Here is a 17,365-nt window from a genome sequence, read left to right as displayed (position 1 = left end):
ATCAGCAGGTTGCTGGCAGACCTTCCCAGGTACGGCCTGAGAAGAAGCCAGCATGAGCTGGACTTGAACTCACAGCGACCGCATTGATGAGAGACTCCTATGTCATTATGCTGCGCTAGCGCGCTAACCAACTGAGCCACGGAGGCCCCCAAGTTAAAAAAAACACATTGGTAAACTACATTATTTCTGGCATGAGAGGGGACGTAAGGGGATCAGTATTATCTGTCTGTCATATCTGAATTATTCCACACTTGCTTTGTTGTGCTTCAAGGTTTTATGTTGAGTTTAGTACATGTAATATTAAAGCATTTTTGAACATTTCCTGAAAGATCCCATGTAAATACATTTGGAAGTTAGACTTTTATGATGCAGAGCTGTAGGGTGCTGAAGGGTGCTGAAAACTCAACTCAGGACATTTCATGTACATGTAGCATTACAGAAACTTGCGCATGTATTTTCCAATGCATTTATTAATTATAGAATTGAACAGTATCCCCGTTATTCTGTTACCCAAGTATTTGTGCAAGCCCAAGGGCCAGGACCCTACAGATGCAATACTTTGCAAACCCTTCCCATAAGCATGATTATTCGTTTACTTGGGTGGTAATTAGATGAACTGATATTGGAGTTTCAAGACTAAGATAAACAGAGATCGATCAAAATCAGGAGATTTGTTCTGAGGGCTAATAGTGAGAAGAATTTATGTGTACATGTATGCTGAGCAGTTTTGATCGGTTTTTAAATCTGATCTGTGATTTATTGATGATGATGTTGTGATTACCCATGCACATACATTGTACAGGAAGCATTAAGCAAGCAGGTGTGGAAGGAAGTCTTTCCCATGTACATGTCACCACAGCCATGTAATCAGCTATAGCTGATTGGGGATTTGTCGTCTCATCTAAACAGATTGAGGCCTTTATTGAATTATGTTTTGGGGGCATGCATGTCAGTGGCCTCGAGGTACAGGAGCTTGTCTGATTGAGATATGCCTGAGATAATCCGCTACTACCGCTTTGGATGCTTGTTGTCCAGGGTAATGTCTGTTTGCCAGTTGTCATAGCAACTAACCCTCCACATTGCCTGCTACCATGGCAAAGGGCCGCAACATTTACTGAAACAGATAGTGAAGATGCAGCTACTGATGGGTAGGGCTGTGTCTTTCATGGCATGAGAGAGCACCAGTTATTCAACTCCCCAGCTTCTTTTGTCTATTGTGAACAGAAACTGACTATGCTCTTTGACAACCACCATGATGCTTCATCAACTTTACATAAATCTACTAAAGTAAGTTCTGTGTGGTGTTTACCAATGTGCATGTATTCGGCAATTTAACAAAGTTCATATTTCAAATTATATCTGATGTTTATACCTTTGTATTTCTGTTGCAAACAGTGTGTGAAGATGTTTATACATTCATATTTCTGTGTTGCAAATGGTGTCTGAAAATGTTTATACCTTTGTATTTCTATGAAGCAGATTGTATCTGAAGATGTTTATATCTTTGGTGTATTTCTGATTTTATTTCTTAACATTGTGTAAAGAGTTGAAATTATTGGAAAGCTACATTGTACTAACTTGAAATCTTTGCACCATGAAAGTATTTGAAATTGAAACAAAGAATAAACAAGTTTTTAAAAAAAATGTACATATTTGTAAGCTTTACAGTTTGTTCCATCCATGTGTCCCCAGATAGAATTGTTGTAGCTGTGGCTATTATGATGTGCTGTATGACTAACCTATCACATTGCTAGGCTTGTGTCTTATTCATGCAGTTCCATATTGAACCCTACATGGAGAGCTGTTGTCGTTGTAATGGGTTGCCTTGGCGATATGAAGCTGTCCTCGGATTCCCTTGACAACAGATAAACTGATGGAACTGTTTTCAGCACATGTGTTGTTGTATTGATTTCTGCCTCTGTGAAGCTATGGTTATACACTCTAGTCCTTCACTTCCCCCTAACATGTTCAATACAACTGTAACCAGGCACTGTGTATCTGTTTGGACACACAAATGTCATTAATACACTGTGTGTCCATTAGACCAAAGACTGGTGCAAGTGCTGTCAAAAGTTAAAGTTATGTGCTACATGTATATAGACAGAAAGATTAAGCAGTATGCTGATTTAGCTCCATTTGTGCTAGCTTCAGATGATGCCCTGTCATACAGATTTTTTTTTTCTTTTTTGTCTTTCCTAATAATAAGCTAAACAGATGACATTAAAATCCTGATTTCCAACACAGTAATCACGTTAAATATTAAGTGTACAGATTTAATAAGACCATAGGTGTAAGACATGTAAGAAGGGTGAGAGGAAAAAAACAGCCATTAGTGGAGTGGATATTTTTATGGTGAATACCAGGCTCTTATGACCTGGTCCCAGCTGTCATATGTCAACTTGTCAACAGGTGCTAATGAATGCTGATTGACCAGGTGAGTTTCAGGTGAACAGGAGCTGATCTAAGATTGTGTCTGGATGAGGCGGGGAAACTTTAGCTGCTGGGGTAAATATTTTAGCTGCGTCTGTTTAATCTGCCTCCGTCTGTTCTGCCACGTGTTGATTCAGGCAGTATTTGCTTCAACTGGCCATCAATACTGATGGGGAGCCATGTTCGCTATTGTTAAGCGGGGCCAGTTTTTATCAGGGTTCTGAATTCATGAAGAGCTCCGATCAATGCTGGTCACACCAACGTCAGGCGAGTGATTATCCAATTTATCTGTTGTCAGACATAGTTCACACTGTGACGGGACTGTATCCTGACCACTGTAAATTAGAGCAAGCGGAGCATAAAACCGCCATACACGATCTGCTTCAATGGCTTACTTTTTCCTTTAACATGGATATAGCCTAAAGCAGTGCAAGTATAGCCAACTGAAACCGGTACACATAACACGCAGGCAGACAGCTCCCACTGAATACATTGACACTTGATTTTGGTTACCATGACTACATAGCTTAGTAACCATGGCGATATGAAGCAGGAAAAGACGGCACAATGTGTATATGCATAAGGCTAGGGGCAGATCACATGGGGTAGTGAGTCAGGCAGCTTTTAGCCAGTCAGAGTCTTCCTGTTTAAACCCTCCAATCTCAGGGATGCTTACAGAGGCCCAGTCTTCCCCTCCTAACCAACCTACCCCCACCTTGGAATATTTGGCCAACGGGGGCCTTTTTACAGGACGCAGTTCTTCCAGGCCGCCATACTGTTATTTTGTTTGTTTGCTCAGCTTCACTTGTCTTCCATACAACCCTGCTGATAAAGCTGCTCTGGCTCCTTTTTGAACATCGCTCCAGGAATGTACCCCTAATTCGTAAGTAGAACCTACCCTAACATAGTGTCTATCAGAGAGCAGGGGACAGAATCGCACAGCTAAGGGGGACATGCACATGTATCCTAATGTGGGCATGTGTCAACACAGTAAGGTCCTCCTCAACTAAACCATGTCACATGTTCAGGGGTCAGTCAGCATGACAACTTACATATCTCTGTATTATCTCCACTTTATCTGCAGCACATTTGGCTGGGCTGCCTTTAACTAAGGTTTGGTAGGAGTAATAGAACAGTATTATATAGGCATATACTGGTAGGCTTCATAAGAGCATTTAGTACCTGGTCCCTGGGTAACAGACATCTGTGACTGGAGGGGTGAAGTTTTTGTTACATCAGCAAGACCTCACTTTGTTACATTAGCACTGCCCCAGGGGGGTAACCAGATAGGGCTGACCTTTACAAGTGGTCTGAGACAGTGAGGGACTATAGGATATACCACCCCCATCATGCCTGTAATTTACACAGGCAAAGGGAAATGACCCGTGTCCACTACAGTGGCTATCATGTTGACCAACCATGGCAGCACCCAAGGGATGACAATGGGGGCGGGAAGAGGAGGGCTGGTACTCCTGGCATCTGCTGAAGTTTTTATTATCCTATAAACAGGTAGATGTGTGACACATGCCCTGGGTTGTTGCGAAGCCATAGAGTAAGTGGAGAGAGGTACATAAATGTAGGTAAACATATAATTACATCATTACCAGGGAAACTTTTGTGCACAAAAAGTAGGGTTAGACTTGCATGATTGCAACATAGTTGACCCTCAAATGCCTTATGTGGAGCTGTCAGATATACTAGTACTGGAAATTTACTGGATATTGCAGATTTAATGTGGATCAGTGTATGCAGTTTTGCAGTATACTTAAATAAACATAAACATGCTAACAAAATATTAAAAGGGATATTATCATTACCAGAGATTTTAAAAATAATACCACATTACATGTCAGTATATTAAATATTTACCACTTTTATTATTTGGAACATGACAGTATTAGTAATTTTGGGGTTTTAATGCAATTGGATAAAACTGCACTCATACATTTATGGCTTATCTGTTACATGTATTGCATGGACATTTGACAATCAGAATTGTTTACGTTTTGCATGAATATGAATAGCATGTGCTAAATATTTGTGTTAATCAGTTTTGTGACGTGGTTGATTTATTGAACTTCTGAAGTTATAGAAGTTTTAAAAATGAAGTTGGACCCTTTGATATAAGTTTAGCGCAAGTAAGGTTTAACAAATTTGTGGAGATATTTTTTGTTTAATAGTATAAACTTTTCCAAAAGATGGTATGTTTACAAAATGAAAGTAGAAAACAGTGATAACGTGATGTTACATGTATACTGATGGATAAATCATCGACAGTGAGATGTGCTGGATGTAACATCTTCAGTAGAATCTGAATTGTTTCTGCCACTTATGAGAAGTCCTGACAGGCCCAGTAAAGAGGTCCTCTGGATTGTCACCACTAAGAAGTGATTTCACAGTGTACTGGCCCCGCATACACATAATGATGGGGGATAGTATTGGTGGTTTCCATGGTAACCTACCGAGGTGTCCTATTTAGGGATCAGCTGATCACTGCAGGTTACACATGTTGGTGAAGTGAGCCAGCCTGGCCAGTCTTTATTACTCTATATGTAGGTATATATACATATATGTATTTATATCAGCCACAAGCAGATGTCCCACTTGTCTACATATAGATCCAGCCGTCCCAGCCATGCCACAGTGAAACAGTATATATATGTATGTATATATATATATATATGTGTGTGTGTGTACTGTATGACAGGCACATGTTTTCACATCCATACTGTACTCTCCCCTTTCTAATGACCAATGCTATGGCAACAGACATATAAATAGGTCAGAGTTATTGACTGTGACAGGCTGCTCAAAACACCCCTCCATGGGAATGAGGTACACTGTCCTCATGTTGCAAAAGAGTTTGCTCAGCAAAATAATAATGGAGGGGCGGGTTTGGGGTGTTAATACTTAAGATGTCCTTTTATCAAGACATACATGTACATGTAGCTCCAAGCCTGGAAATGAAAAATACTGAGGGAGGGACAAAAGGGAATAAATCTGACATGTAAATAACATTGTAACTTTTTTAAATACTATGATTAGCTTAGAGTTAGAGTCATTATGTCCAGCACCGACTTAAAAATTATTTCCCATTGTTTAAGCTTTAATGAAAGTGCTAACGAATATACTTACACCCCACAGTAACATGCTACGCTTCTTTCACATATGTAACTGACAAATTATATTAGAAATAGAAAATTGTATTTCAGTAAAAACACATTTCTGAATGTATTTAAAAAATGATATCATCTTTATCAGCTTTAATGCTTTGGATGTCCAAGTTTTTCAGTCAGAATATTACTTGCATGGCACAAATGTAGGTACATGTGAACTTTATTGTTGTTGAATTTACCATTTAGTGGTATGGTTAGAGGATGTAATTTATGTGGTTTAGCAGGGATGGGTTTGATTTGCGAACAGCCATTCTGTTTGTTGACACTCGTGCTGTTTGATATGATATGGTTATGCAATAAATGACATGTCCTACGGAAGTGGCAGGGATTGTAAATTCTGCTGGTGTGTCCGGCCTCCTCAGGTGAACTGATCCAGTGGTGTCAGGTCATTACCACCTGTAATCACTTCCTCTGTACTGTGCCAGTATCCGGACCACAATTACCAGGTCAGGTAGTCTATAAGTGATCGCCAACACCCATTCGGTCACCTCTACACAAGCCTCTAATTGCCTTTCATTTTTGCCCAACAAAGTGGGATAAGAGTTGTAAGTGCTGGCTGGAGGTGGTATTGATTTAACAGTTAATCTTCCTCATTCCGTCACACCATCCCATCATCCCAGCTTACTTCAAGCACTTATCAGAAATAAATGTTTATTTTATATTTTATACAGGTTTATTTTACATGCACGTCATTGTAATGATATTGTTTGTAGAATTATTGTATAATTTCCCCTCCTTCCTAGGCTTTGGCTATATTGACTATGTCAATATTGATGTTAAGGCTTTAACTCTCATTGATTGGGGTAGTGCGAGGTGTTGTGTCCACAACCCAGCTGTGCTCTGGGAAACTTCACCTGTATCGGAACAGCCCCGTACCTGTCTATGTACTCGTCAGACTTCCTAGCTCAGATCTCAATTCTAATCCTTCAGAATTTCTCATATTTGTATTCTGTCCTCAGCATCAGATCTAGAGCCTCTTACGGCGTTAACCTGGGTATTTATATGGTTTCCATGGAAACTTCGTAACAAATAGGGGGGATGCGCCTTGTTTTTATTGGCTGTTGGCTCAGATGAATAGATCCAACTCTGGGCTGTAATTCAAAGGGATAATGAAATAGAGTGGTGTTGTGTCGCCTACTTAAAATATGCCGCTCATAAAAATTGATCGCAAGTGTAGTTTATTTGAGAATCATCCTGGAGGCAGACAGAAGGGTGTTACCAGTATCAGTTGTAGAGACATGATTCACACCAAACTACATTTACAGTATGGAGTTGCTTTGATCAGACAGGCATTTTGCCACAATGTCAAGTTTTAAGACAGTTCAGTTCTTTTTAGGATTTAAGGTAGGTTTTGCGCATTAAATAATTAAATCAACGTCGAGGTTCTGGTTTCTTCATATTTCCTTCAGTTAATGATTCTCATTTTTTTTATTCTTTTTGCTGTAGCTCTGGAAACATCTTTTTTTTTATGTAGAAGAAAGCTAGATTATCAACATGAAAGATTAATTATCCCTGTTGATAAAGATGTTTTATTAAGCAAGGAGACATCCATACTCTCCTAACTTGTGTCGCAGCGATATAGCTCTAATATCGCCGAGGTGACTTTCAGCCATAATCAGTCATTCATAACTCGTCACAAACCAAAAAGAAACTCTTTATCAGTTGTTTTGGGTTTGTTCAGCATCATTTCTTGGTCTCAGTTCAGTGAACACGTACATTTGCCCAACACACTGGTGCATGTTGAAAAGCAAACGTTTTGCAAAATACATGCAAACATTGGAGAGTTTACATGTACCCACAAGGCTCCCAAACTTCGAAGATTAAATTAGAAATGTACATAGAACACATCTACTGTCTTCAGTGCAAGGGCAGACACCACTTGAATCAGGCACACTTGGTCATCTCAATGTTAAATGCATAAAGTTTGGGTCCTGTTGTTGCCATAGGAACCATGCTTACGCCAGACATGGTTAAGGCTTGTGGTTTTTTTTTTATATTCATTTTGTGTTATGGTAAGTGTGTATGTATAGAGAAGGTACAGTTTCACTTGAGTGATTTTGAGGAGATCCTCGACCTAGTTTAGTGGTAAAGGCAGCTGCATGGAGTCTTAGCCTTCTAATCATATTCCCCTATATTGTCATTCAATCTCGAACAACACCTGACTCTAATTCTTTTTTTTCTTCTTTTTATTGTTGCAGAGCGGACTTGATGAATTCGGTAACCATGGCGTCCGTCAAAAACGAAGATGAAAGTGATGCCTCAATGCGACAAAGACTCGTAAGCAGCCTTAGTCAGAGTTTCCCAGGCAGTGCACTTTCGAAAGCTTTGCAGTGTATGAGTGAATCGGATGACGAAATGAAGGACCCGTTAAGCAGTAGCTGCTTTGCCGAACTTCGCTTGGAAAAAGCGGACATGGAAGAGGATGATGAGCTGACAAGTTTGGCATGGTTACAAGACAGTGACTTATTGAAAAACATACACCCTGGAGAGGTGGAAAGTGCAGATTCGCAGAAGGAAAATGGGGACATTCGAAAGCTTCCAAACAATCTTCCCCAGAGTCATCCTTCCCATGTACCATATAATCCTCAGAAGCACATCAACAGCAAACCCCCGTATTCGTTTAGTTGCCTTATTTTCATGGCTGTAGAAGATTCCCCTCAGAAACGACTGCCAGTTAAAGACATTTACAACTGGATACTGACCCACTTCCCCTACTTCCAGAACGCACCCACAGGATGGAAAAATTCTGTGCGGCACAACTTATCGCTCAACAAGTGCTTCAAAAAAGTTGACAAAGACAAGGGTCAGGTATGTAAATTTATTACGCATATGTATGTATTATTATATATATTATATGTATATATTATTTATTATATATATATTTTTAGGACAATATTCGCCTCACTTTAGTTTAATGTTGTCAACACCATATTTGATGATATTTTGTTTTCACAATAAAGCAGACCACTGGAAGTACTTATATTTATATACACTCATGTAGCTATATTCTTTATTGAAGATGTGGAAGTATAGTCTTGCCTGTTGCTGTATGAAATTGATATTGTTGATGGGATATTCTAGCGTTGTATCGATTTAAATTGAAGGCTGTAAACAGCCAATTGAAAGCTGCAGCTAGAATTAATATACAGGCTGCAATCTGTACTGGCACAAAGCTTGTAACTACAGATAAAGGGTAGATAGCAGGGTATAGCAATGGTGTGTTTCCATGACAACCTGCAAGTGAGTAGTCCTGGATTTGTCCCCTAACAGTTCATTCCTCTCCTGATCCTCAATCTGGGCTGATGGTGCTTGATATATGAAAACCTGAACATTATATGTATTGCGATTGCCCATATGTAACTCCCTTGTATAGCTTTATGGTTGATGTGAAGTTGCTATCAAAATCCTTTGTCGTGATTTTATGTCAAAAAGGCAACAGCGAAAATAGTTGGTTATTGGGATTCAGTTGATTGCATTTATACTGCAGAGCTTAACTTCGACAGTAAATTACGTACTATAGATTACATCTCGCCTCATTCCGACCATCCCAATTTGATGCAAAACATTGCGGATTTTCCCTTGCCATGTGTTTCTGATAAAAGTTTAATTGCATCTAAAATAAACCTTAGCAAGCCATGTTATTTTCTACTGTATGTGTACTTGTAGAAATTCTGTATAATGCAATACTAATGCATGTTTTGGAAAAAAAATGGTGAAATTACACTGTGCATTTCTGATGCCTAGATGGTGAACTGTTAACAGATGGTTTTAATGAAAGCATATTGAGTTGCCATGGTAACAAAGCTCACAGTACTGTGATGATGTGTGGCCTGACTGGGGGGATATGGGACCTATATATTTCCCCTAATCATGTGACTATCTGTTGTAAGAGGAAGCCGGGAGCAGGGAAAAAACATCTATGCCTCGTTGATTTGATTATTGTAACTAGGACATTAAATGATGTGGACTTTGACGAAATCATTGAAGCATTTTGGACAACTAGCCCACAATTAGAGAGCGCCTGTGTAGAGGGTACCGGTAGGAAAAGAAGAAAAAAAATTACCGCCCTCCTCATCAAAGCCCAAATGTGTATCGTTGTTATAGCAACGACATGGTCTTTGTTTTGCGTGTGAGCATCTGGCTGAGGAGGCAGAGCGGGAAGGCTGATGCGGGGCCCGAAGGATGTATTTGGTGGCTGTATTTACTGGATACATGGCCCTAGTCAACAAAGCATGCTAGACCACACTGGCTTCACCTCCCTGTACAAATTGATCTAGTCCTCAATTCTGCACATACATCAACCTTTGCATATTTGTGCAATTGAATTTGACCAGTTTCTTATTTAGAACAGTGTGATAAAGGATGGTTAGATGTTCAGTACATGCTTTACAGTACAGTTTTATCTGTTTGTTTTTTTTTTTGGGGGGGGGGGGGGGTTATGTTTTTTTGTTTTACATTCCATTTATTAAAGGAAGTTGAGTTTATTCAGAAATTGAACACAACTGGGTTCATGGTTCAATATCAATATAACACTTCTGAAAAATTCTGAAACCAAGTCCTCAGTTTTCATTGTGGAAGAATTGTAGCTTAAATTTGCCTGTCTCTGTCACAGCTGTCGCATGACATTGTTAAAATCCTGGGCTATTTTAAAATAGGTAATAAAAACTGTTGTATGTCTAACCCTGTGATATATCGTTGGTGTGTGCCCAGTTAAAATTATGCTATAAATGGTGGAAACGCATGTGGAAAATATGGGGGGTTTCATATTTCAGTTGACAGTTTTGTGTGTCAGCCGGTCAGGTTCACTCAGACCACCTGTTCAACTTGGTACATATATACTTTACATACTATACATGTGCATGTGTGTACCCTGTTATGTTATTCTGGAACAGAGCGGATCAGATCACTTTTAACAAACGGAGTGAAGATTTTACATGTACATGTAGGCACTGCAACCTATAGAAAGGGAACAACGTTCCAGATTTATCTCCAATCATTTCCCAACATTTTCACCAAATTGGCAAACCACCAACAGCCATTCAGAGTTACTGGTTTCCATGGTAACATCAAGCCCAGATGTGATCAAGGTCCCCAGAAGAGCGGTACATGTATAAGGCTGACTGATACTAAAGGCATTTACATAGGTAGCAGCTATGCCCTAGACAGGCTTGTAGTCAGTGCAACGAGGGGACTATGGCAACAGATGTGATGGGGTGGGCAGCCGGTCACTGCTAATCTAGGTACAGCCCAAATTTGCGATCAATTTATGCTCGATACCTCAACTGTGTAATAACGCCATAATTGAATTTCATCAAGAAAATGGGAAGCTTGTATCAGAATTCCCTGTTGATTGCTATTAAGTTCATGCAGTTCTCACAGCCTTTGTCAAGTAAAGAAGTGTTATAGGTGTGTCTCGCGTCTCTCATAACTGTGCATTACAATAAACCTTTGTCTATCCCTGTCTGTCAAACAGTACCCTGACTACTTACTGATATAATGAGATAGAAGTTATACCTGTAGTACCTGGAATCCTCCGTGGCCAAGTGGCTAATGTGCTAGCACAGCACAGGTTCTCACGCTGGCTTCCTCTCCATCATTCATGGGAAGGTTTGCCAGCAATCTGCGGAGGTTTGTGGGTTCCTCATCCTGCCTGGTTTCCCCAAACTGTAATACTGGTTGCCATCGAAAATTTCTTGAATGGCTTAAAACACTAATCAAATACATGTAAATGAGTAAATGCCTGGTAAGTGGTATATACACAGAACATCTACATGATACATTAACAGAATACAATGTGTACATGCACAAGTTTTACAGAAGTAGCTTTAGATTACTTGTGGATTAAAGTTCTCCTTTATTAAGCTGACTGTCTGGTTAAGATTCCACTGTTTCTGTGGTGGTTTAATGCAACCACACTATTAGTGTTTTCCAAAGATCATATGTGAATAGAATCCCCCATCTCACGTGGCACTCAGTGTTACATGAAAAAATGTAGAAAAATATCGTGACACGGTTAAATACTACAGTGACTATAGTACTTGACCCACTAGGAGTGTATAACGGTAATCTGCAATCATGTTATTTTTCCAGGCCTCTTTGGTACTATGGGTTACTAAATATGAGGGCATGTATATGTAGCCTAGGTGAAAATTCATTCTTGATGTATGATGTGTGCTGCTCGGTAATTGATCTCTTGGAGCACTGGTCATTTAAGATGTTGGTCTATTAAAGGACACAATAATTTTGGTCTTTCCTAGTGGAGAAATCAGTATTATAAATGTACATATATATGCCCTTACTGTTAATAGGATTTGCAGGTTTTCACAAAATTTCATTAAAATTGGCAGTTCACTTTGCCAAATCACTCCCCCCCCCTTTCCAGGTCATTATCTACATTTTCATGCTTGATTACCAACACACTGTTACATGTACATTCTAAGGTGTAAGATCTTTAGTGTCTTGTGTGCTGAAGATGAGCATTTCTCTTCTCTTTACAGACAATAGGCAAAGGCTCTCTGTGGTGTATTGACCCGGATTATCGACCAAACCTACTGCAGGCCTTGAGGAAAACCCCTTATCACCCCTACCACCAGCTTCAGATGCTCGCCAGCCCCCAATCTGCGGCACAGAATCCTAATCTTCCTTTGTAAGTTTCCACCAAACGTTCTTGTCGCATCATTACTACTCGTACTCATACCTCCATGATGTTTATTTGTTGTGCAAGTTTACCCAAGAGGATATCATTTTCAAGGAAATCAACATTTATCAATTAGTTGTTGTTAATTTTTAATTTGCCATCCTATTTTCTTGACACCTGCCCTTTTTGTGTAATATTGAAATTATGGAAATGGAGAAATACATGTGAGTACAAATAGAGGGAAGATTTGAATGCTCATGTGGTCATAGGCTGCAGATAATTATTTGTAAAATTTATCTTAAGCTTGCTTTGTCTATTTTGAGATTTCTCAGTGATCAACAGCAGCTTAGAAATCCTTAACTTTTTTTTTGCCTATTTCTATTATTTGACATTTAGTCCATCAGCAAACTGATTACATCTCTAAATTATTGATAGACAGTGGTTACCATGACAACTGGGCCACAGTGTCTCTCTCAGTAGGTGTTATAAAGGACCTTACCTTGTGCGCTGAAGCGTTGAGACAATTTTATTCCTTTCATAGCCTGACAAGTCGTTACTTTTTGTTTGGCCGTTGTCTTGACTATAATTGAGCGCTACTGTGGTGATACAGATTAGCGCTGAGAAATCAATAAGCGAGATTGCGTAAAGATGCAAATGGCATTTTAATCAGGCACCACCTCATCTGTCAGCTCAGGAATTGAATAGAGGCCAAAATACACGTTAACTCTGGATGCAACGCACATGTAGATTGTGAGATTAACAGTTGAGCCATAATATATTCTGGTAAGCTTCATTATTTTGAAGAAAAACCTCAGCAGCTAAGATAGGCTGTTTGATGACCTAATGTGTGGTGTAATTATATGTCACCTAGCTACCCAAATATTCTCTCTGTTCACAAAAAATATGAAACAGGACTTCATACTTCATTGAACAATACCGTTTGGCTAAATTTAGTTTATATTCTAAATGTACAGCTCTGTTATGTTTGTCTTTATAACCTGTATGCCTTGAACGACCCTATATTTGTATATTCAACTACGATAAAATACTTGTTAACTATGGCGAAATACTGTGCAGTAAAACTGTCCGGCTATATTATGTTGAGCTCTGTGTTAATAGGTAATTAATAACTCAGATGCAGTTCTATTGAAACTTATGTCTGACTTATGTAATAATTATAAAATACCAAAAATACTGAAATATGCACAAGTAGATATTCCACCTGCGCTGTTTGTGTGGCTAGGGAAACGTATTAATGCTCGTGCTGTAAAGAATAAAGAAGGAATAAAGATTTATGGGCTTCAGTCGGTACATTATTATGAGACATAAAAACAGGTATCATCAGATATTAAATATCTGTAAGAGATGGGGCTAAGGGAGATAATCCATGGGAGTGAAACAAGTGGTTAGAAACAAGGGAAATGTGTGAACTGTGTTAGGTTAACTTTATTACTTTTGTGTTTGTTTTTTATGTGAATAGACTATAATAGACACGATAACCCATACATAGGTTAAACCTTTCTGTTTCTTAATCAGGACATGTACATTTCACCTTCGATATCTCCTGCATGACAAACACAGCTGTCTTTTCTTGATCCTAGTTACACATTTTACTGAGGTTATGTGAGGTAATTAAATGATTTATACGACACTAGTTGCATACAAACGATTTATGATTTGTCCTAGCGAGGTTTACATGTAAGTTGTTTGCTTGTGCTTTTTCAGCTCCAGACCTCTTCCATTATCTCCCAGATATGCTGTGAACCAAATATCTCCTCGTAAGTATAAAGAGTCATGTGTTATGTTAAAACAAGGAAAAGGATTCAGTCTTTTCCTAGCTAAACATATAATATTTCTGATGTAAAATACCTATATCTTTATAACATGACAATAATCAACATTTTTGTCGTCATTGTTTCCATAGGTACGTATTTTATAATATAAAATGCTGATCCCGGTCTTTGTATAATTACAGTAATAATTTCTTCTCATAGCATGATATAATCTTTTGTATTTATTATAATTATTATTTTATTTATTTTTTTTTTCCTTATTTCCCAGATCTCTTCCCATTTCTTAGTAAGAGGTTAGCACAGTCAAGTTTGGGTAAGTGGCTTCAAATGTATATAACTTTACTTATTTGTAAAGAAATAGTGTCACTTTTTAAGCATTTCTTGGTAACACTTTTCCTTCTTCCCCGATGATTTATTTGATTGGTGTTTTACGATGTACTCAGATATATTTCATTTATACGACGGCAGTTTTTTTTCATTAAATGCCTTCCACATTCATAAAACTTAATCATGCCTGTGTTAGCAACATTCATTTTTTATGCCAGATGTACATGTTATGAATTGAAGTTATGAAGTGATAATGATACTGAGTATGTTTTTGTTTACAGATAGTGACATAGATGTGGCCAATGCTTTGGTGTCTCTCAAGGGACTGAACTCTTCCAACTCTCGACATCAGCTAATAGGTAAGACCCACTTTTTGTGTATGTTTGTATTACAAGCTTTCATCTATTTGTTTTCTGTGCTGTACCTATTAGGCTAAAGTATAACTTTTCATTACATGGGTATAAGACAATTGGGGCCTCCGTGGCTCAGTCGGTTAAAGCGCTAGCACAGCGTAATGACCCAGGAGTCTCTCACCAATGCGGTCGCTGTGAGTTCAAGTCCAGCTCATGCTGGCTTCCTCTCCGGCCGTACGTGAGAAGGTCTGTCAGCAACCTGCGGATGGTCGTGGGTTTCCCCCGGGCTCTGCCCGGTTTCCACCCACCATAATGCTGGCCGCCGTCGTATAAGTGAAATATTCTTGAGTACGGCATAAAACACCAATCAAAAAAAAAAAAAAAAAAAAAAAAAATAAGACAATTCATACAAATAAGAAATCCTGTCCACATTATTACTGTACAGAAAATATTGCAATAAGATTGTAATAAATAGGTATCGCCTATTTTGTTCCTTATGGTACGTGATTTTGTCTGTTCAGGTCGAGGTGGAATGTGGCGCACAGGGATGAAAAGGAAGCAGATGTAAGCATTTGACTGTAGAATTTGTTTGTGATTTGTGGGTGTCATTTATCACTTTTTTAACTACTCCATAATTTGTTAATTTGTTGATTTTCTTGCAACTGTTTCTTGCAAATACCTTTGCAGTTTGAAGGAATAAAATAGCCTTTTTTCATTGAATTTTTATTATTGAGTAATAAAAAAAAAATGTTGTAATAAATTTTAACAGACAACAAATGAAGAGAAATGACATCTGAATGGCATAGAAAATGGAAGGAGTACAATACAATAATATAATAATAATAATAATAATGATAATAATGTTTGGTGTTGTTCCAGGACCCAGTTAAGTCATCATGTAAAGAGGAAGAACTTAGGCCCAATAATCTGCACATTGAACCCAAGTGAGGACCACACCTACAGCGTGACAGCTTCCCCGTCGGATAGCAGCTCCGGGCGAGTGTCACCGTATTCATCAGAGGAAGAGTATGATTTCGGCTCGGATGACGACATTGATGAAGACAGTGATTACGACGGCTGGGCAAGTGATTACGATGAAGTCGATGGTGACGACAACGATGACTCTTTTTCAACAAAGGGACATAAAGCTCAAAAGTCCCCGCGAAAAAACAAGGCAGCAAAACGTGACGATGAGGATGAGGACATGAAAATAGCGGAAGGTGCTAATGCTCTGCTGAACTTAGCTGGCATCAAAACCAGCATTCTACCATTACGTTCTATAAGCCCACTGGTCAATTCCAGTCCTCAGCAGGATAAAGATGACGCTGCCTCTTCCTGACAAAATGGACGAAAGACTTGATCATGCACCTTTCTAATGGCTTCTCAGAGATTATATATCTATATCTATATATGTATATATATATATATATATATATGTACATACACAGGCATGTGTATGCACATTCGTGCTAGCCTGTTATAAGTGACAGCCAGCACAGTTACACTGTTAAAACAACAGATTTGATCTGTGACATTTTAGAACATATATTTGGACACTTTTTACAGTGTACCATTTCAGCGTGCACAAGCTGGTTTGGTCATGATTTAAATGGGGTTTTTTTTTTGTTTTGTTTTTTTTTTGGCTTGGATATTCATGTACTTTGTTATGTGTACAGCACGCAAATATTGTTTTGTTGAGTCTTAAGGCTTTTATTTTGTTAATGTCTAGTTGATAGATATTTTAGATGATAGCTGGTATTTTAGGGCATGGGACCTGGGAATTAACCATTCACGTTTTATCTTGAAAGACTATTTCATACACAGACCTTTTCCATTCCCTTATAGAATTTCACAAATCATGTAATGTTCACATTTCTTAATATTTCTCGACACCCCCAATTTTTTCCCCCTTTCATCTGTTTGGTGTGTTTCAACATGGTGGTTGTTTGATAGGTGCTATGTCATATTTGATTTGCAATTCTTTGTTGCATGATCTGGTTTTTCACCATTGAATATATATTTCTGACATTTTGGGTGTTTTTGAACTTTCCAGTGATTCAGAGGTTAAAATATTAATTTGTTCTACCTGTCGCAAGTGATGTAATTTTGTTTTCGAAAATTTCTCCATCTGTAGACCCGTCTTCATGGCTGAGGAGCATGCTCCTGTCAAGCAACTACACAACTAGTTTTGATACACTGACTTTTAGACCCCATCAATATTTCGGAAATTTCCAATATGAATGGTAAACTTTGTTTCAACCCCTGCTTGTCATTTGTTTTACCCTCGGTAATCTTGTTGACATCACTTCTTTCAAGCATACTTGTACCTATCAGCTGGCTGTACAGGATTTCTTAACATTACACAAGTTATTAATACGTTTTAATTTTTTTACACCTTTAACATTGTAGCAGGCTATCAGTATACATACACAGATTTATCCAGACCTGCTTTTTGTTATTCATCTAACCACTGCTGGGTGAAGTGTCCTCCATTTTTCTAGTGCCAATGTCCATGTCATACTAAATTTGCAGTTTGCATTTTTGGCTGTGTTTTGCATTCTCCGTAAGGCAGCTTTGTGCCATTTTGCAGCAGTATGAAGTACATCATATTTCAGTACTTAGATAAATGTTGATTATGCGTAATTTCGC

At 38.6% G+C, this 17,365-nt stretch overlaps 1 protein-coding gene across 2 annotated transcripts in view; it reads left to right on the top strand.

Annotated features, from left to right (window-relative positions):
• The window catches only part of LOC135468736 (forkhead box protein N3-like), a 29,016-nt gene extending 12,926 nt beyond the window's left edge, over positions 1-16,090 (top strand). Inside the window, exons 1-8 of one of the 2 annotated variants that reach the window (XM_064747137.1) lie at positions 3,186-3,313; positions 7,805-8,414; positions 12,104-12,252; positions 13,969-14,021; positions 14,305-14,349; positions 14,645-14,722; positions 15,238-15,280; positions 15,596-16,090. In XM_064747137.1, the coding sequence (XP_064603207.1) occupies positions 7,815-8,414; positions 12,104-12,252; positions 13,969-14,021; positions 14,305-14,349; positions 14,645-14,722; positions 15,238-15,280; positions 15,596-16,055 (1,428 nt within the window). In that variant the 5' untranslated portion in view covers positions 3,186-3,313; positions 7,805-7,814 and the 3' untranslated portion in view covers positions 16,056-16,090. Of the gene's footprint in view, positions 1-3,185; positions 3,314-7,804; positions 8,415-12,103; positions 12,253-13,968; positions 14,022-14,304; positions 14,350-14,644; positions 14,723-15,237; positions 15,281-15,595 lie in introns of those variants that run through there. The other variant, XM_064747136.1, reaches the window with a different exon arrangement.
• The last annotated feature ends 1,275 nt before the right edge of the window (positions 16,091-17,365 follow it).

The sequence above is a fragment of the Liolophura sinensis genome, chromosome 6 (genome assembly GCF_032854445.1).
Source record: "Liolophura sinensis isolate JHLJ2023 chromosome 6, CUHK_Ljap_v2, whole genome shotgun sequence".
Classification (NCBI taxonomy): domain Eukaryota; kingdom Metazoa; phylum Mollusca; class Polyplacophora; order Chitonida; family Chitonidae; genus Liolophura; species Liolophura sinensis.
Note: the sequence above shows the minus strand (reverse complement) of the source record. Positions and strands in the feature narration are given on the sequence as shown.